We start from the raw sequence: 20,938 nt of genomic DNA on the forward strand, positions 1-20,938 counted from the left end.
TATTTATACAAACGATCTACTATTAAGTGGTCACACGACACAAAACCCGGGCCCGTTCGGCGGCTCAGCCGGCACACCCCGCCTCAGCATACGGCACGCCTGCTCCTCGATACGACGACGAACATGGTCCATGGTCTCTGCTATCCTGCCCCCGTCGCTAAAGTCGCTAGCCCATTCCGTTTGCTCTTCAGTTTCCATGTCGTCGCGCGACGCCTCAGACCAGAGTCGCTCCGCGATCCCGCAGGCTCGTGGCCAAACCCTGTCGAATAAGTTGAAAGTTATCAGAGGGCCTACCGCTAACCACTTTCCACGTGTTGCCTCTCTGTCCCACTTGTAAATTCGTACGTAAGTGTGACAGGAAGGCAACACGTCGAACGTGGTTTGCGGTAGGCCCATGCATAGCAGGCCCCGCCGTAGGCGTTGATCCGTAACGCATACTGTCAGATGCCAGATTGCTTTTCTACTTCGTAAACAACAAGTACTAACTAATCTGATAGGTAAATGTAGAGTGTCACTTTGCTTTGCTTTTTTAATTATGATTATTGTGATTTATCCACGTCAAAGTGCGTCGGAGAGAAACTAAAAGCGACATAATACCGACATTTGTACCAAGAGATACCACATCGAGAAGAATACTACCTAGTAATAAAGAATTTGGGAAGTACTGTGAATACTTACCTCGTTATAAAGTTAGTGCTGTCAACGTACTCCCCCCACATACAAGCCTCCCCCCCGATCATGTTGTGAACTAATGCTCTGTCGCTAACGTTCAGTCGAGGGTCGAACTTGTAGAACTTCTCCCAGTCACCTCCGTTGCCCATCATGGAGAGGTACCACTCTGAGGAGAATAGGGCTTTTTTACCCGCTTCCAGTACCTGAGTAAAATAAAATACGCACATTAAGGCGGGGAAGTAGGAAACTCGTTATACTAGATACAGTAGTAAAATTGAGTGTATTATACGAAAAGTTAGACCGTAAAAAGTCTGCAGCGATTTTGATAGCCCACGCAGTGCACGTGTCATTTTAAACGTCAAACTTCTATGAAATTATGACTTATAAGTCTTATAACACTTCCACTGCGTGGGCTATCAAATCCGCTGCAGACTTTTATTGGTGCGACTATACCTTCCTATTTATGAAGTCAAAATATATAGCTACCTACAAAGACGGACAAACCCGGGTACCAGTTGTAGTATATCATTGAATGTCAGGAAATATTTACCTCGTTAATTTTAGATGCCCATGCATACAGCCAGATTTGTACCACCGTGTCATTTGATAGGGGCACTTTCTCGTCAAACACTTCCTGAAATGAGTAAAAGTTGCAGTCATATCACAAATCAATTATAGAGGACCATCTAAACTACAGTATCTGATTCGTATCGTATTATGGCTCCTCTACACGTTGAGCCAGCGCCGGCCACTCCAAGGGACGCATTTATACGTTAGAGGGAGCAAGTGGTATTGCTATCTCATTCTACCGCATGGCTGCGTCCCTTGGAGTGGCCGGCGCTGGCCCATTGTGTAGAGGAGCCATTAAAGATACTGACTAGGTCATAGCCATAAGTACCTATTGGTACAAACAGCAACACTCTTAACTGTCCATCGGTCGACCTTATGCCTTTTGTAATAAGGTTTACCGATGGACAGTTAACAGTGTGGGCGATGGTACGGTTAGGAGAGTTAGTACTAGATAATAAAAATCGTACCCATAATTTTTAGGAATGCTGAGTCTCAGCTCGGTATCTCATCTTTCAACTACTACAAAACACTTCGGAGTGGTCATTAACAGGGTTCCCCTCTGTCGAAAATAGGCGGCCAATGGTCAACCACATGTATGGACTGACGTTTATCTGACGTGACGTACCTACCTATACATTTGATGTGCCCCTCCCCCGCAAAAAACGGCAGACTATTTTGTACTGAAAATTATAGACATGGCGTCTCCGTTGGTTATATACTCTAAGACAAAACATGATGAAAACTGAAAAATAATCTCTAAAATGATGGTCATAGTAGACGGAGTTCTGTCATGCTTATGGATAGCTACTGCAGTCACACCAGAGCTTACGAACGGGAGGAGAATTTGTATTTCCGAAAGTCGAAATAGTCTAGGAAGAGAGGGAGATTAAGACTTGCCTCCCAGACAATGATCTTCCTGTCCCCGACAAGCGGCGTGGCCCTTTCCATGAACAAACTGTGGAGCTTGGTCCAGGACGACATGTTGTGCCGCATCATGTAGCGTAACAGCGACGGGTTTGATATCCTGGAGGAAGAAAGTGTCAATAGACGGGTTTGATATCCTGGAGGAAGAAAGTGTCTGAAGATATAGGCCAGCTAGTGCCAGTCTTATGAAGTTGCGTTGACGAAATCGCTTCGAAAGGCACATACAACTCGGTCGTTTTGTAGTTTAGGGTAGGTCACGTCAAACTCTTCTTATTTCCGAAATGTCCGGGATGTTTTACGACAGGAACTTTTAACCTTTCTGATACAGGACACATTTTATTTGTTCTAAGTACATAGCACGAATGAGGTTTTAAGACAGGATATTAGGATATTCTATTTATTAGCAGAAACGTTTTGCGAATGAGACTGAAAAAGATGATTTACTAAAGGTACGTCTAGCAAATGGGGCTTGATTTTGAACACGGGAGCAGAGGCATTGTGAGGCGTTATCTCTCGATGACTATTAAAATTAAGTATACTTACCAGCATTTAGAATCGACCTCATCTCCCCCCAAATGCAGGTACCGATCCGGGAACCACTCCCGAACCTCCTCCAGAAGTTGCCCCAGAAACTTGTACGTCTGCTCGTTGGTCGGGTCAAGAGGCCCAAGAGAGGTCACTTTCTTGCCCGTGTAGCAGGGCGTGAGGAGCTGCGGGTATGCCTCGCCCCAGGAGCGGACATGGCCTAATAAAAATAAAAAAGATTAACCATCTACTGAAGCGGTCGGCAACAGGCGGCCCACGAGTCTCCCTGGCTATTTGGTATGTAATATTCAATCTAATCGTTGAACATATCATGCGTAGGGTTTTAGAGAACCAGCAAGGCGGGATACGCATTGGAGGCTACCTCCTGAATAATCTACGGTTTGCTGATGACACCACAATCATAGCCTCGACGGAAGCTGAACTCGCCGATATACTGGACCGGATTGATCGCATCAGCGCAGAATATGGTCTTCTGATCAATCGAAGTAAAACCAAACTGATGTTTGTCAACCGGAGCGGCCATCCACAGAGAACCAACGAGCTACGTGACCTTGATTCAGTACGCAAGTTTGTTTACTTAGGATCACAAATTAGCGATGACGGGGACTGTGATCAGGAGATAGTCAGGCGAGGTCAGATGGCAAAAGCAGCAGTGAAGCGACTTGAGAAGATCTGGAGGAACCGAGGAATTAACCGCAAAACAAAGATAAAGCTCATGCATACCCTAATCTTCTCAATCTTCCTGTATGCTTCCGAGACTTGGACACTGAAAGCCCGGGCACTTAGAAGGATAGACGCGTTCGAGATGTGGTGCTGGCGCAGAATGCTGAATATATCTTGGACTGAACGCCGCACAAACGAGTCTATCTTAAAGGAGCTCAATATCACCACAAGGCTATCCACCATCTGTACCCAAAGAGTCCTCAAATTCTTCGGCCACACAGTCAGAGGCGACACGGACACGCTAGAAAGGCGCATTATTACCGGGAGTGTCGACGGACGAAGGAGTAGAGGGCGTGCACCCAGTAGATGGTCAGATGTGGTACAAAATATTACCCAGACTTCGCTCCAGGCAACAATGCAGATGGCCGAAGATCGAGAGGCCTGGAGAGCAGTGGTAGGAAGAATAACCCATAGGAGTCACGTCCCTCAGACATGAGGTCACGACCACGAAGAAGAAGAATTGACAAACGACAATGTCAGCTAAAGTCACAAATATTACCAACTTCGCGTCAACTTCGTTAACTTAAAAAAGGTTTCCGGCCGCTGATCTACAGGATGGAGTACCTAACTCAAACCTAATAGTCACTGTTGCCAAGGCCGAGTTACTCTAACCATACAATACAACAAAAATACCTTACCTGGAACATCTATCTCAGGTATTACTCTGATCCCCCGGTTTCTCGCATATTCTACGATCTTCTTGATGTCTGCTTTCGTGTAGACCATTGACCGATGATAGGCTCCTTTTTCACTATATAAAAAAAAACTTAGTATAGTTTTGCTGAATGAAGGAGGGAGAATGAGAAAAAGGTATCTAAGTACCTATTATGTGATCATAAACAAATATTTCGACCAGAGCTTTAATTCGAGCAGTATTAGGTACGGACGTATGTACAATTACATCACGCTCCGCGATTGTTTCGCCATTTAGGGTCCTAGCTAAATTGGCTGTTTAATACTTACGCTATAGAATTTCCAATTTAGCATGAACCCTAAATGGCATAACAATCCCGTGTGGTGACCGTACTACTTAGTTACCATATTGTTCCTATATTTCTCACCTTAACTCAGGAAACTTTTCGCTTTGATACGGGAACGAGTGGTCGTCCACGATGTGCCAATGGAACACGTTAAGTTTGTTCATCGCCATGGCGTCCAGCGTAGGGAGCAGTTTGCTCACTCGCAGGTAGTGGCGAGAAGTGTCCAATAGTAACCCGCGGTGGGGGTGGCGCGGGTAGTCATGAATTTTAGTCTCTTGTATTAGGAGAGTCTAAAAATTGTTGTTTCTGATTAATATTTTGTTAAGAATATTTGATGAATACAAATTATTTCAAGTGATCATTTGATCAAGCGCCAATTTACCTTTGAATAAAACAGAAGTTTAAGACGGGACATTTTGCGAATAGGGTACCTACCTTTTCTAAAGTAGAAATCGATAGGAGCATTTAGAGAAGGGACATTTCTGGAGTGGTTTGTTTTTGCCCTATTTCTTTTAACTTTAAAGGTGGACAGACTAACCTCATAATCATCTGATTGGTAGACTAGGTGTATAAAGCTCTCGAGCCCGTGCAAGACGCCCCATATTGAGTGCCCGGTCAAACACGCCGTGTCCGATACCGTGAGATTGTCTGTAAAGAAGATTAAAAGTAGGGAACAAGGGACGCAGCCATGCGGTAGAATGAGATAGCAATATCACTTGCTCCTTCTAACGCATAAATGCATCCCTTGAGTGGCCGGCGCTGGCCCATCGTGTAGAGGAGCCACTAGATGCTTAGGGGCTATTCATAAATGACGTCATTTCATCGTACGACGTACACGTCATCGGATGACGGTAGCATGAAGTAGGAGGAAATGGGGTCATTTGAAGCATGATATTTGGATGATTTTAGGGGGGGGGGTCAAAAATCGATGACGTAATTTATGGACAGCCCCTTAGCGCGGCACACACATTCCCAATCTCAACCGCGCCATGGCCACAGATGGGAATAGACGAATCATTCATTCATGGACATATATATTACTTCGTAAGGACGCGGCTAACGAGCACTAAAAAGGGGGCCGCTACATGGGTGTGATATTTGCATTTATCACACCCCGGCGCTCAGTCGTGTGGCGAATTGCGCAGTAGAAAGTTGTCACGCAGCATAACACAAAAATGCCTTATTGCGTTGTAAAAGGGTGCAAAAACCATTATAGGAAGTATAAGAAAAAAAATGGGATCTCATATCATCGGTAAGTAATTTCCAATTAGGTTTATTTATTGCTTAAAACCAATTTTAAACGATAATTTTATTTCATTCTCACGAGCAACTAATGTTCGCTCGTACGTCATAGCGCTAATGCATTAACCTTGTAAGGACGTCATTTCTCTTTGGAAGTTATTATGAAGTAGAAATGCATACTGCGTGATTTGTATAGGTAAATTTACTTAAATATGATTAGTTGATTACCTACCGGATATAATTACCGAAATTAAAGTACCTATTGTCTGTCTTACAGAGTTTGTTCCCGTTTCTTTTACATAATTATTAAAAACATTCGAAATAACAAGATCAAGTATTTGTTATTGTTTTATTCGTTGACTTAGGTACCTAGTATATTAATTCTTGTCAGGTTAAAGTTTTTAATTAACTGTAGGTAAAACTCAAAAAAAATTAACAGGTGAGCGCTAGAAACAAAGCGCGCATTTTCAAACACCGATTAATTCACATCGCTGTATTTAATACTTTCCATTACCTACTTATATTTTTGCATCATATTTGTGGACAGGTGGCACGCTCTCGTTTCGGAGGCCAAGATTCTCTTTGGATCACTGAGCCAAAATAGTTAGTTTGTATTGCTGTTTCCTTCTTTTTTACTCTACCTGTTTTGCAAGCAAGAAACTAACAGAAATAGTTGTTCGCCGCATTTTACTCGCGAAAGCTCGGGAGGTACTTATCGAACTGTACTGCTGTAGCTAGTAGCTCGGCCAACTTGTCGACCTTGACAGAGCCGGCTTACACAGGGCGGCACACCGCACTGCGCGAATGTTTAAAATATTGCATTGCCACCTGAGACGATAATGACATCACGAAATAACGTAGAAGAACGGAAACTTATAAGGATAAGTTCGCCCATTTTAATACAATAAATATGTTAACTAAAGCATTTATTACGAGAATCATAAGTAATACATAGGCAAAGGGTTAGGTTAAGACATATGTAGGTAGGGTAGAAAAGGGGTTTCAGTCGATGTGTGGAAGGGCGGCACCGTCGTCGAACCCAAGCCACCAGGCGGGGGACTTAAACCGGTGGCGTGTGCCTCGGATGCACATGGTGGTGGCACGTATAACGGCGTTACTGATCCTGCATCTCAGCCAGCCCAGTACAGTACTTAGAGATCGGTTCCAACGTTGAGATATGGTTTCTGCCATATGTTTTATAACGGAGGACATTTGGGGTGCATAGACGCTGTCAACAGATGTTACAAGTGGTGTGAAAGTTGCATGTCGCATTTCACAGGCCGTGGAATATTTTCTCTGTTTTTCGTCTTCAGCTGATTTTAGTACAGATGTCACGGGTCTTGAGAGGTAAGAAGGAGCGTCAGTGTCGACGACACGGATATCAAACAACGCCAACAAATACAACAAATAATTTTGATTAACCATAAACTTAATCGACGCTCTTCTGATATAAACCGCGAATAAACTTAACAAGCCTTGTACGCCCGTACAAAGTTATCGCGAGAGTCGAGCTCACGTAGTTGTACGCAGTGTGTAACAGATGGCGCTTTTTTGCTGACATGAAGATCGCAACGGGCAATTCATATGCATGCGCTCATCCATAGTTTATATCTATGCATTCACTCGTGTTCACCTCATGTACTCGTAGGTATGGCGGCGGTCACGTGGGGCGGGTGCAAATGGGGATACACTATTTTATTAACTAATGTTAGGTACGTTAAGGTACGTTAGGTATTATTTGTTTAATGTCAGAGTGTAATTAATTATCACTTTGTCACCTACTAATTTACCTTCATTGACGTCACGAATTTTGCGGGTCGCTGATGTATTCTAGGTATATATTTCTACACTTACAACTTTCGTCCATTCCATGGTAAGGGTAAGCCTCGCATGGCCGAGTCAACTCCACGTCGATCGTGTCCAAAGTCGGCGAGCTCAGATCCACGCCCTGCTTGTTATAGTTACGCTTGGCGATTTTAGACAGTTTGTGTAAGGTTTTCTTAGCTCGCTGGATAGCGTCCGTTAATATTTGACACGACTTTTTTGTTACCTGTTAACAATAAACATTCATGCAGATGAAAACTGTTTATCATGTGTATAATTAATTTTCGACTCTGTAATTTAACGATTCCAATTTAAATAAAAAAATATTATACCACAGGGTAAATAATAGTATCCCGTACAGAAAGGAATCGTCCTACAAAACCAAAGTTTGTCAGCGGTTCAGGGTCGAATACACCAACATGCAGTGCCCTGTTTATCAAAAGCTTGTAATTTGTAATACAAGTGGAATTCCCTTTTTGACAGCTTTTGTTAGAAAGGGACTTCCACTTGTATTACAAGTTACAAGCTTTTGATAAACAGGGCACAGGTGCCAACCCTATGTTCGTTTTTTTTAGCATTATATAGAACTTGGAAGAAGGTAAGCGATTTTGGCATGTCTTTTAATTGAAAAACGCTTATTAAAAATCAGTAACTATCATTTATGAAAGCAGAAGAATATAAATGATCGTATTAGATTCATAATTGTTACATATTTGCCGTAACTTATTTTGAAAATGTTTTTCAATTATTTATTTCTAATGCTAAAAAAACGAACTATAATAATTGCTCGGGAGCAATGCTGTGCCGAGTGGAGCCAAGTTTGGCCGAAGTCAGGAGTTTCGCACCCCTGATTATACCAAGAAAGTACCTAATACCTACCATAATTCAAATTTATTAAAGTCCAACCGTCGCTACATTCTTACCTACAGAATAAAAATCGATAAGCACAACAAAACTGAACAGTCGAACCGTGGTTGAATAAAAAGAGGGGAAATAATTCTAGGTATTTGTAGGTACGAGTAGGTACTTACTTATTGTTACCTGCATTGTGAGCAAGCGGACGTTTAAAATATTCGAAAGTTTAGAAATGCAAAGTTAACTGTTAATTTTATTAGTTTAAATGTAACTTACCTTAAATTCCAATTTATCCTTGTCAACTAAAAATACCACTTTATTATTTTTCTCGTATTGAGGCTTGGGCCATATTTCACCTTTTGTAGGTATATACTTTGGTCCCGGCACAATAGCTTGGCAAAACGCTACCAATGCCGACAATAATAAAACACAACGTACCATCATGATGGTACAAATACAACTGAATACGTCAACCAACCACAACCTAATTAGGAAATGGAACGCTTTTATTACTAGGAAAATGTTATCGTAATCGGTATTTTTAATATTATTAAAACGGCTCGCATGTTTGCATTTATTTATCAGTCAAAACATAGACTACCTACAAAATAAATTGTTGTGTGGTTTAGACAAAAATACACCTAACTTTAATAGCAATAAGGGCATTGATACTTAGAAGTTAAGTTTGTGGGGTCCCCCTTCACAAGGCAACTGTCAAAATAGTGTTGCCAGTGGAACATTCTTAGAATACTTACATTGAATAAAGAGATCGTATTTATATAGAAGTTAGACCAAGAAAAGTCTGCAACGATTTTGATAACCCACGCAGTGCAAATGTTATTTATACGTCATAATTTCATAGAAGTTTGACGTTTAAAATAACACTTGTACTGTGTGGGCTATCAAAATCGCTACAGACATTTCTTGGTCTAACTCGTTTTAGTATAACAATATGAAATTGCTTCTTATATAGTCTGTGCGGAAAGAGAAGAGTCGTGAAATGTATGGGGCCCAATACATTCCACGACTCTTCTATTTCCGCACAGACTCTACTTACTTCATACTCCAATCAACGAAGAATTCTAGCTTATAGTATTTTTCAATTTTGAGCTTTAAGGGTTTTGAATTAAATTGTATGGAGATAATTAACATCTGCCACCGTACCCAAGATGTTTGATAATGTTAACTTTGTTCGTTTTGGAATATGAGTATTTGACCCATATCCAGCGCTAGTAATTATAATCACTTGTTGACATTGATACAAAGGTGTCTTACTGCTATTTGTATCTTTCTATTTCTGCGTTACTATTCTAGTGTCTACATTACACTGCGTTTGTACCTATAATAAATAAGTACCTATTTTCGGTTTTCCATTCCACCTACCCATGTAGCTACAGACAGGGATGTCACATGCACATTGCCGACCTATTGAAATCGTATACGCTTCTTTAAAAAATAGAGAATATACACTTATATTAAGGCGTCTAAACTTCCAAAGTAACGCAACATGAAATTAAAATTCAAGACAACATTAAAATAACTTTAATAATAAATTAATCAATTCTTAATAAAATATATCATTCCTTTATATACAATACAATGCACGGTTTAATCACAAGTATAATACTTATAAATTAATACGTATTTGCTTATTACTACTTAGAATGGTAATTCTTTCAGATTCGTGCGCGTAAAAAGAAACTTTATTCCCTCATGCAACAAGTCTCTTTTTACTTTGCAACTTTCTTTTTATGAGTACCTAAGGGTGCATGGTATTCCACCTGTCCAATTTCTTTGTCCGATGTCATTGCGTCACTCTCTCATTACATTAAACAAAATGTGAGACGCAATACACATTGGAACATTGGACAGATGGAATACCACCCTAAGCCAGTTTGTACAAACTTTCCATTGTATAAACACCATATATCTACTTTTTAGTGCCCCGTACAAAAATTGGTTTATGGAACACTTATTTATTTTATTAGATGTATCTAACTCCTATCCAGTGAATCGGTTCCTAAAAATATCAACATACCATACAGTTAAATAAAGTAAAAAACATCTCGCAAAAAATTACTAAATGACAGCTCTTTTGGTAGGCAAAATTGTTGCAATGAAGCCAATAATAATATAATAATAAAAATTGGTATTGAAAATGTCAGTTCTTATTTTATCGGTCAATATAGTTATAGGTACAAAAAATGTCAAGTGTAACACCAAAATTGTATGTCATTATGAGATTTGTCAACAAAAAATACTTTTCTGTTAGCACCACAAAACGCAAGAACTACTGTACAAATCGGTTTATAAAAAAGTGTGTACATTACATATTTTTAATTGTATGCTACTGTGAAAGTGTTTTAAAGCTTATTTAGAAAAATCTCGAACAAGATTATAATCTGTTCTTATTTTAAAAATATGTAAACTGTAGAACCACGCGACTCGGACCTTTGAGCTTATACATATGTAGACGGGCCTATAGATAGAAAACCTCATTGGCCGAATATCCAAGTAGGTATGTCAAGTTGTTGTTAACATTATTTTGACCTCCTAAGGCTCACGGTCCCAGCTATAGTACTTATTCAGTTCGAAAGTTAAATCATATACAATTGGAACAAAGTTACCTACATTTGTTTTCTTTCTTTCAATTATAAGCAAAACAGAATAATTATAAACAAAATCAACTGTATTTCTGACAACTTAGGTTCAAGTTTTTCATTTGTAATGTTTGGGCCTTTTAGGAGGTTAAGAAACAAATAGAATAATTGTATAGTTGTGTTGCCATGGTACCTAGCCCATACAAAATGACAGTCCAAGGGCTCTATTAGTTACATTATTTATAAGTCTAGTTTCATAGCGTTACTACCTATTATATTTTCAGAGTTTTACGGAATACAATAGGTCCACTTTTATCAACCTAATAAGGCAAAATTTGACCCCTGTCTTATAAACTAAAGGGCTATAGTTTATGAATGAATGAATGAAATCGTTTATTACTATGACTCCAGCGTCATCTGCTTTATAGATCTAATTAATTTGAATCTTTAAAATGTCTTAGTATTCGCTTGCCTATGATCGAATATATATTGAGTTACAATCAATTCCCTTCGCTATGATTTAAAGCAATCTTTGACAAGGTCACAATAATATTATCGTATTGATCTAACATACTCACTATTACATCAGATATATCATTAGTGCTCAAGCACTATGATGCATAATATTATGATTAATTATTCATTATCACACACATTAACGAGATTATAATTTTACACCGATTTAGCGTCAGGGTAAATGTGACGTAATTATATACTATTAGATAAGAACAAAATAAAACAGGAATAACATGGTCCAGTTACAAACACGCCTTTAAAATTCTGATGTTAAGGCCATTATAATATTATCAAATTATATTTATACATTTTTTTCAGGCTTTTCTAGACATTACAACAATTTTGAAAGGCAGAATATTATTTATAAAATAAATGTCCAAAAAATTACTAACCGGCTAACAAGGAAGGGTACCCAACTGTCCGACTCCGATTTGATTTATTTTGATATATGTTATAGAGTAGTCTAAAATAACGGACACGTATTTTTTTTAGCTGCCCTAACTCAACCTATATTAATAAAAATATATTAATTATATTTATTTCTTAAATATATATTTTTTTTTATATAAAAAATGAGTTTGTGGTGAAATGACAAAACACGTCCCCATTCTTTATTCATGTTCTCCAACATATACCGAAACCAGTAAGTAATTAATTATCTTTTTTTTTTCAAATCTCTTCTCAGAAATTAGAAGGTTTGATCAATTTTCAGTACTTTGAAGGGCATTTTCTCCTAACAGGTTGAGTTTGGGCAGCCAAATAAAAATACGTGTCCGTTATTTTAGACTATTCTATAACATATATCAAAATAAATCAAATCGGAGTCGGACAGTTGGGTACCCTTCCTTGTAAGTCAGTAGCTACCTCTTATCTATAAAAAATAATTCCAATTTACACATCAAATTCTCCTATTTACAAACCTAGCTGTCAACTTCTATTAAAACAATGGGTAGTGTTATTATTCTGCAGAAAGCTCGGAGTCTTCCCCTCTTTCACTACCCTTAAGGCCTGCAGTACCCTGGCTGTATCCAGCTCTTTACCCGACGCCCTTTCATTGTCTAAACATATCTCCTCCATTCTCGCATTAAACTGCTCCAAAACTTTAACTCTATAATCTACTGTTGAAGCCACAGGGTTTGCGGTGAGCCATAGATATTCTAAAACCGGTAGTTTACAGATATGCTGAACCTCTTCGACATCTGTGACGCAGTTGCAGCTTAAGTCCAAGCTTTCTAAAGAGTATAATCTCGAGAATCCTTGAAGAGATTCCACTTTGTTTTGTGAGAGATCCAATTTGACTACGTTACCTATTTTGGAGTGCCAGCTCTCGCAGAGTTGGAAGTTGTTCATGGACAGGTTGAGGACCCTGAGCTCGTGGAGGCAGGACACGTCACACAGCTCGGAGAGCTTGTTGGAGGATAGACTGAGATGCTGCAGTTTTGGGACGAGTTTGATCGCCCAGTCCATATCCTTTATGTTGTTGCTTGCGAAGTTCACTATTGACAGCTTCTTCCATTTCTGTAAAGAAATACATATAGTACTATGTATATTACGTATATGGATGAACTTTTTTTGTCAATCGATGTCATAATATCGTCGTCGTATAAGTACCATCAGCCGCCAAAGAGCATGGCGACTTTATCAATGAATTCATTCATAATTTCTCCATGCAATTTCACAGTTCACTGTACGTGCTCTGTTTGTTACTCTTTTGATCACAGTTTTATAATATAACATTTAAATTCGCCATGTATTTATGTGATAAATAGGTACAACATCTTCCTGTAATAAGCAAGCGTGCTAGTAGAACGTATTGCAACATTTCTTCTAACAAACTGTGCAACTATTAAATTCGAAAACTAGAAAAATATACATATGGCGTAATAACTAATAAGTATAGAAATATTAATATTGTAATATTATTAAACAACCAGTAGGTAGTCTCTTCTATCCAATTTGACCTATAATCGCACTTATCGGTATGGATACAGCATTTACACTATTTACTAGTCGGAATGTCTATATCTGCGGCTATAAACGTAACAATGACACGTGTGACCTATAACTCAGTGCAAAACTATTACAGAATGTACAGTTAGCATCGAATAGATAGTGAGGGCCAAAGTGGCCAAATATATCGTAACACATCTTCGTCACCATAAAACACCGGTCGGCAACCTTTTAGCACCCAAGGGCCACATAGTAGTTAACGAAGTTGACGCGGGCTGCACTTTGGTAATATTTGTGACTTTAGCTGACATTGTCGTTTGTCAATCATCATCATCATCAGGCTATATTAGTCCACTGCTGGACATAGCCCTCCCCTAAAGAGCGCCATAGCGCCCTGTCTTCAGCTTGCCGCATCCAGCATCTGCCTGCAGTCTTTCGCAGATCGTCATCCCACCTGGCCGAAGGGCGTCCTACACTACGTTTGCCGAGTCGCGGTCTCCACTCAAGAACACGTTTCCCCCAGCGGTTGTCGGTTCTTCGTGCGATATGGCCAGCCCACTGCCACTTCAGCTTGCTAATTCTTTGAGCTATGTCGATAACTTTGGTTCTCTGTCGAATGTATTCGTTACGAATCTTATCCTTCAGAGAAACTCCGAGCATAGCTCTCTCCATAGCTCGCTGAGCGACTTTGAACTGGTGGACCAACCCTACCGTGAGTGTCCATGTCTCGGCTCCGTAGGTCATGACGGGTAGGACGCACTGATTGAAAACTTTTGTTTTCAAGCATTGCGGTATGGATGACGAGAAGACTCGGCGTAGTTTCCCAAACGCTGCCCAGCCCAGCTGGATCCTCCTCTTGGCCTCCTTCTCGAAATTGTTTTTACCTACCTGTAGAATCTGCCCGAGGTAAGTATATTCCGAAACGATTTCGAGAAGGTGGCCATTTACGACTATCGGTATTGGATCAATGTGGCCATTGATCATGACTTTAGTTTTATCCAAATTCATGCCAAGACCGATGCGTCGCGAGGCCGCAGCTAGGCTGTCCAGCATCCGGTTCAGCTCCTCTAGCGACTCCGCCACTATGACTATGTCATCTGCGAATCGTAGGTGTGAGATGTAGTCGCCGTTTATGTTAATGCCCTTACCTTTCCAGTCCAGCGTCTTAAACATATCTTCCAACGCGCTTGTGAACAGTTTCGGGGATATAACATCCCCCTGTCTCACCCCTCTGCGCAATTGGATAGGTTTAGACTGCTGACCCTGTACTTGGACACTCATGGTGGCGGCTTCGTAGAGACATCTCAACACCTCGATATAACGATAGTCTATTTGGCATCGCTGTAAGGATTCCAGAACAGCCCAGGTCTCGACAGAGTCAAATGCCTTCTCATAGTCCACAAAGGCTAGACACAGGGGCTGATTATATTCTTCGCACTTTTGTATAATCTGCCTCACTGTGTGAATGTGGTCTATGGTGCCATATCCTCCGCGAAACCCTGCCTGCTCTGGCGGCTGGAACTCGTCGAGTCTCCTGGCGAGACGGTTTGTGACCACTTGTGAGAACAGCTTATAGACGTGACTCAGGAGCGAGATGGGTCTGTAATTTTTAAGGAGGGTTTTGTCCCCCTTCTTAAAAAAGAGCACCACCAAACTCCCGCTCCACGCCTTTGGAGTTCTCCCACTGTGAAGGACGGCGTTGAAGAGGTTCTGTAATTCCTGTATAACAGGGGTTCCTCCAGCTTTCAAAAGCTCTGATGTTATTCCGTCCTCACCGGGGGCTTTTCCATTTTTAAGCTGCCTCAGAGCTAACACGATCTCGTCTTGACTGATGTCTGGCAGTTCGTCGGTGTAATGGCGTGTCAGGGTGGCTCTGGAATCATGATCGTCTCGTTGGGAATGAGGGGCATGTGCAGCATATAACCGGCCATAGAAATCCTCAATCTCGGCGGAGATCTCCGGCTTCGACAATACGGTCCTCCCGTCGCGAGTTTTAAGCTTCGTCAGGTGGCTCCTGCCAAGCTGCTGAGTGAATACTTTGGACCCTCGGTTTTGCTCTATCGCCTCTTCAATGAGGCGTGTATTGGAGCTCCGAAGGTCGCGCCGTACCATCTTCGCTATTCGCTTGTTCAGCTCTGACGTCTCCGACGAAGTCGCTTGGGTAGTTTCCCGTCTTTTTGTCATCAATCCGAGGGTCTCAGCCGAGAGTTTGGATTTCTTGCCAGTCTGCTGCGTTCTGCAGAATTTGACGCCCTCGTCCCTCAGAGTTTCGATCAGATTATGTAGGGTCTCGTCAGCGTCATTGGTGGGTTCCAAGGCAACAAATCTATCCCTGAGAAGCTGCTGGAACTTCTTGGTACCCGCCATAATTTGGATTGGGTTAGGGCGGAGCGTGGACTTCATCAGACGGTTTCTTTCAAGCCTTAAGTTGATATTCAGAGAGCCTCGGAGGAGTCGGTGATCAGATCCGGTATTGAACCTGTTGATCACTGAGACATCTCTGAATATGTGCCTGCTATCCGTCATGATGAAGTCGATCTCATTTTTAGTCACAGTGTCGGGGCTTTGCCATGTCCACTTCCTTTGAGGCTGTTTCTTAAAGAAGGAGTTCATTAAGAACAGTCCCTCTTTCTCAAGAAAGTTGACAAGCATTTGCCCCCTGTGATTCCTAACTCCGTAACCATGCGGGCCTATCCGGGATTCGTTGCCCGTCTGGGTTCCCACCTTGCCGTTAAAGTCCCCCATAACAACATTGAAGTGGGCCTTAGTGGTGTTGTGCAGGGCTTTGGATATGTCTTCGTACATATCCTCCACTTCATCATCAGAGTGTGCCGAGGTCGGTGCGTAAACCTGAATTACCTTCATGCTGTAGCGCTTGGACAGCCGAAGGATCAGGTACGCTACCCTGGTCGACACACTGGAGATTTCTTCAACGTTGTTAGAGAGGGCCTTATTGACGAGGAAACCTACGCCACCCTGGGATGTTTTATCACCCTCACGATAGTAGAGAAGATGGCCCGACTCTAGGGTTACGTTATCCTCCCCCTCTCTACGGATTTCACATAACCCTAGAACATGCCATTTAATGTTCTCTAACTCCACTTCCAACTGCGCTAGATGGTGGTCAAGCCTCAGAGTGCGTCCGTTAAACGTAGCCAGGGTCAAATTTTGTAATGAATGGCAGCCTAACGTAGCCCGGGGATTCTTAGCACCCCTTGCCTCGCCGTTACCGTGGCCGCTGCCATGGCCACGAATAGCTTGGCGGCCGGGAACTAAGGGGCCATTTTCGTTTGGCGTGTGTTTTCATTTGGGGGGTAATGCCCATAATCGTTTGTCAATATTACATACAAAATAGCCAGGGAGGTTCGCGGGCCGCAAGCGAGTTGCCGACCACTGCCATAAAACAACGATGTGTTTCGATATATTTGGCTACTATGCCAGTCAGTGACTATTTGACGCTGACTGTACTATTGCGCACTAACAATATTTATTTATAGTTTTAAAGTAGATAGCTAAATCGCACAGTATTACGGTCCCCTCATGCGACCGGGTCCGTTTTAAACTGATACCGATTTATCTCGACATCGCGTCCAACCTCATTGGTTTAGCCAGTCGGACGAAACGGAATATTATAATTGTGCCTTTTTTTGTCAATTCTATTCTAGGTAGGCAAGCGGAGGTAATGAAAACGGGTGTAAGACCACGTGTCCAGAGGATAGATAAATATCTGTCTTATTAATGAGAGAACGAGTATTTCACAATAACGTCAATACACGTATACACTATACAGGCTGATGATATCGATAAGTAAGCGAGCTCGTGCTTAAACACGTGACTAAATACAATCCAATCCATCTAAGCTGTTAATCGCTTTACGCCTACACAATAGACTTGTTGTATCATTTTGTGACCACGTAGAGTAGCTATCCAGACCGACCACAATGTTCAGATGTAATCATCTATGATATGGGTATCAACATGATAGTACAGAGTGAGATTTTTAAATTAGTATTCTTTTCTCGTCCCAATGTTAAGTTTAACGGCCAACTATGATTGCCAAAAGTTTCTTCAAAGCTTTAATACCTATCATGAATTTTAATGACATTAATTTGTTTCATTTACTATACCTAACAATTTTGCAATCAGTACTCGATTTAGCTGAATGTAGGGAATGTAGGCACCTCAGTTATTCTGTTGACGTTTTTATAGCATGAATATACCAATATCCATAACTAATATCTCGTAGAGTAACTAACCAGGCCGACAACACTACTCAGATAAGTTAACCCGCGTCCCCACATGACCTATTTATATGAGCCTAGTCTTTGATAAATGGACTCATGGACGCGTGCCCCGTTATCGTTATTTAATAACATACACGCTTATGTCATTAGTCAGATTAATCTGAAATATGAACAATACATATAATGATGTGACTTACCACAGTGTCAGCAATGCTGGAGGGATCTTTGTGTAGTATGTCCACTAGCAGGAACTCATTCATGGACACCACGCTTGCTACTAGCACTGACAGGCTGATTAGAGTGTCCCGGAGGGAACCTGCGGGAATAAACATCCAGAAAACATTGGTATAGTGTAAGCAGTACATTTTCAATAGCTGGGTCCACACAGAGCAAGCAAGCGCGAGGCAATTACTTAAGTTTAAGAAATCAAATCAGGCAGACTTCTGATAAAAATATATTTGAACTATGTTCTGCTGAGACTATTAAGTACTTTCACAATGTAAAATTCTGAATGTATATAATTTATTTGCATTGATTAATACAATACAATACAACAATACAAATACTCTTTATTGCACACCTCAATAAAAGACGACAATACAAAAGAAAACAGAAATACAGGCAGAGGTAAACAACAGGCGGTCTTATCGCTAAAAAGCGATCTCTTCCAGACAACCTTTGGGTAGCGGAAATTAATAAATTTACATATGTCAGTAGGTGTTGCAAATGCAATGAAAGAAACTTATCACTAAATACATCGAAAACAGACAAATTACCATGCAAAAAATAAAAATAAACAGAATAAAAATACATATACAATACATAAACATACTTACATAGACATACATAAATAAATACATATATTATATATAATATAATATAATATAGTAGTGTAGCAGTGTAATAAGGCAGATTAATATATCATACAAAGTTCTCTTAAACTCAATCTTAAAGAGTCTTTAATAGTACCTATCCCAAAAGAAAGGCAACTAATAGAAGCAAATATTTAAAAATATATTGAAGGAGCATTCCACGGGCTGTCCCGTACAAACGCATTTTATTTTCTGTGTTGCGACTTTTTTTGGGCATTCAAAGCAGGCGATTATTTTTCTGTGCATATTTTTGACCATTTGTCATAGAAAAGGAAACTCTTATACCTGCAAATCATCGGCAACATCAAGGGTCTGCTAGGCTTCTTGGTAGAGTTGGGTTGGCAGGAATAGTGCCGCCAACCCATTACGCAAAATAGGCGCGATACTATGACGTCGAGTTGCGGAAACCAAGCCCGCGAAAACCTATAACCTATAACCTACCTGCAAATCTTCAGAAAATTCGCGTTTGTACGGGACAAATGGTAGACAATTTCATGGAATGCTCCTGAACCAGCCTAGAAGTCATTTATTGTGAGATGATGGATGATAGGCTTTCCAGCACTTGCATTTGAGTTTTAATGTTTAAGTATGTAATTAGTTTATTATGCGGTGTATTGGCATATGCTGTGATGCCGTGTAAATGTATTTAAATAAATAATAAAATAATAATAATAATAATAATAATTATTTTCAAGAGGACTTTGATACAGGATAAACATACATATGTATAGTAATTGTATTTATCTTCCAGAGATATTCAACATTTAATTCAAAAGTGCAAACTCACCAACACTCTGAATACATCCCATAGGTACTCCAAGTATTGTTAATTCCTGCAGAGACTTGAACGGTATCAAGTCAAACTGCAGCTCGTTAGGGACTATGGTGCTGGAGCCAAGCTTCTCGTAGCTGCCTTCGATGTTCAGGGCCCGGAGCTGTGAGCAGTAGTCCAGGATGTGGCTGAAGTCGTACATCTGGTCCTGTTTCTCCGTTGGCGGGCAGGCCATTTTTAAACGCTCACTTATTGCATGCAACTGCAACAATTATTGAATGAATATAGGATTGGGTAGTGCATGGTTACTGGTGATTCTCAACATAATTTCAGACGTAAGTGGTGTTATAACAATGAAAGACATTGTGGAAAGAGTTGTGAGTATGAGTTTTGTTTTCTCTTTCTCTCCCTTTTACTTTATTACAGAAATTGTATTAATAAGTCTGCTGTTTCAGGGACGCAATTCTGGTATATTTTCATACTAATATTCAATTTCGGTATCACAGTTGTTTATGTATATTTATGCACTTAATTTAGCTAATGGGATCAATCATTATGCTTACCTAAATACTATTCTATAATATCAAAGAAATATTATGAAAGGTATAAAATATTTTGATTTTTAGTTATACTGGTAACTGTGCCTATACTAAATACAAAATAAATAAGCACAATAATTGGATAAATACGGACAATACAATGGTCAGGTAATGAACAGATTTATGGCAAGCATATTTCTTATCTTTTTAAAACACTAGGTAGCTGGACTGTAGACCAAATGACTAATAACATTGAGTCATTTGTGTATATCTTTACAAGCTATATTACCTACTATTACCTAAACCTACTTAAAAACCTTTCAGTTAAGGTTCTTTCCCAGAGCTGAGACACCTAACTAAAAGTTCTGACAATTCATAAAAACAATACATAAATAAACAAACCTCTATTGGAGTGAATTTATGGGACTTCTCATTCTCTAACAACTTGTCTCCTTCTAAAAACAAAGTCTTCGCCAAATCCTGCAGTAGGAAAAATATATCATACAAATGCATGTCCAGAAAGTGGGCGAATTCGTAAGGCATGGACAGCTTCAGATAGTTGAAAACATTCTTCAAGTACACGTCCAACGCCTCCCTTCTTTGTTCTACAAACTTTGGTGTTTTATTCCGTATAACCTTCTTTGGGGGCAATAACTCCTTGGCCACTCCATGGTTTGTGACGAGCTTGTCGTGGAGCTCTACAAAGTCATTGTAGCGATGCAACACGTTCCAGTGCACAGGGCCAACTTTAACTGTTATTCTGTAGTAAGTAACAGTTTCTTTTGAGCTCGTCTGGTCAACGCTCACCGAAGCCTCGTTTCTGTGATTTACAAACGAAGACATATTTAGTATTTGAAGAACAAATGCGTCGTGTCACTGAATTTACACGCTCAACTATTTGAATAATTATTTTGTTTTCACATTTCGTGTGACGCAATGAACGGGGGACTTCCGCGAAATGAGCCTTTTGAGTTTTGACAATCACCTGACACTGACAGCTGGAGTTTTGAGTCCGTATTGTACTACTAAATTGTGACTTTGGTTCATAAGATTTTTATAGCGACATCTAGCGTATAGTTTGGTAACTAATCAAAACCATTCGGCGCTAG

The 20,938-nt window shown here is 40.4% G+C and overlaps 2 protein-coding genes across 2 annotated transcripts; both read right to left on the minus strand.

Moving 5' to 3' along the window:
• On the minus strand, positions 1–8,929 carry LOC134668299 (beta-hexosaminidase subunit alpha-like). Its single transcript, XM_063525783.1, has 10 exons — positions 8,613–8,929; positions 7,512–7,707; positions 4,954–5,063; positions 4,497–4,705; positions 4,074–4,186; positions 2,710–2,911; positions 2,136–2,266; positions 1,223–1,302; positions 679–875; positions 1–259 (listed from the first exon to the last, which is right to left on the minus strand). The coding sequence occupies exons 1-10, from the start codon at positions 8,778–8,780 to the stop codon at positions 31–33; spliced, it is 1,635 nt and encodes a 544-aa protein (XP_063381853.1). The 5' UTR covers positions 8,781–8,929; the 3' UTR covers positions 1–30.
• A 934-nt stretch (positions 8,930–9,863) lies between these two features.
• LOC134668678 (nischarin) lies at positions 9,864–20,791 on the minus strand. Its single transcript, XM_063526122.1, has 4 exons — positions 20,232–20,791; positions 19,306–19,552; positions 17,844–17,962; positions 9,864–12,970 (listed from the first exon to the last, which is right to left on the minus strand). Exons 1-4 carry the CDS (start codon positions 20,670–20,672, stop codon positions 12,380–12,382), a joined length of 1,398 nt encoding a protein of 465 aa, XP_063382192.1. The 5' UTR covers positions 20,673–20,791; the 3' UTR covers positions 9,864–12,379.
• Positions 20,792–20,938: the final 147 nt, after the last annotated feature.

Source organism: Cydia fagiglandana, chromosome 1 (assembly GCF_963556715.1).
Source record: "Cydia fagiglandana chromosome 1, ilCydFagi1.1, whole genome shotgun sequence".
Classification (NCBI taxonomy): domain Eukaryota; kingdom Metazoa; phylum Arthropoda; class Insecta; order Lepidoptera; family Tortricidae; genus Cydia; species Cydia fagiglandana.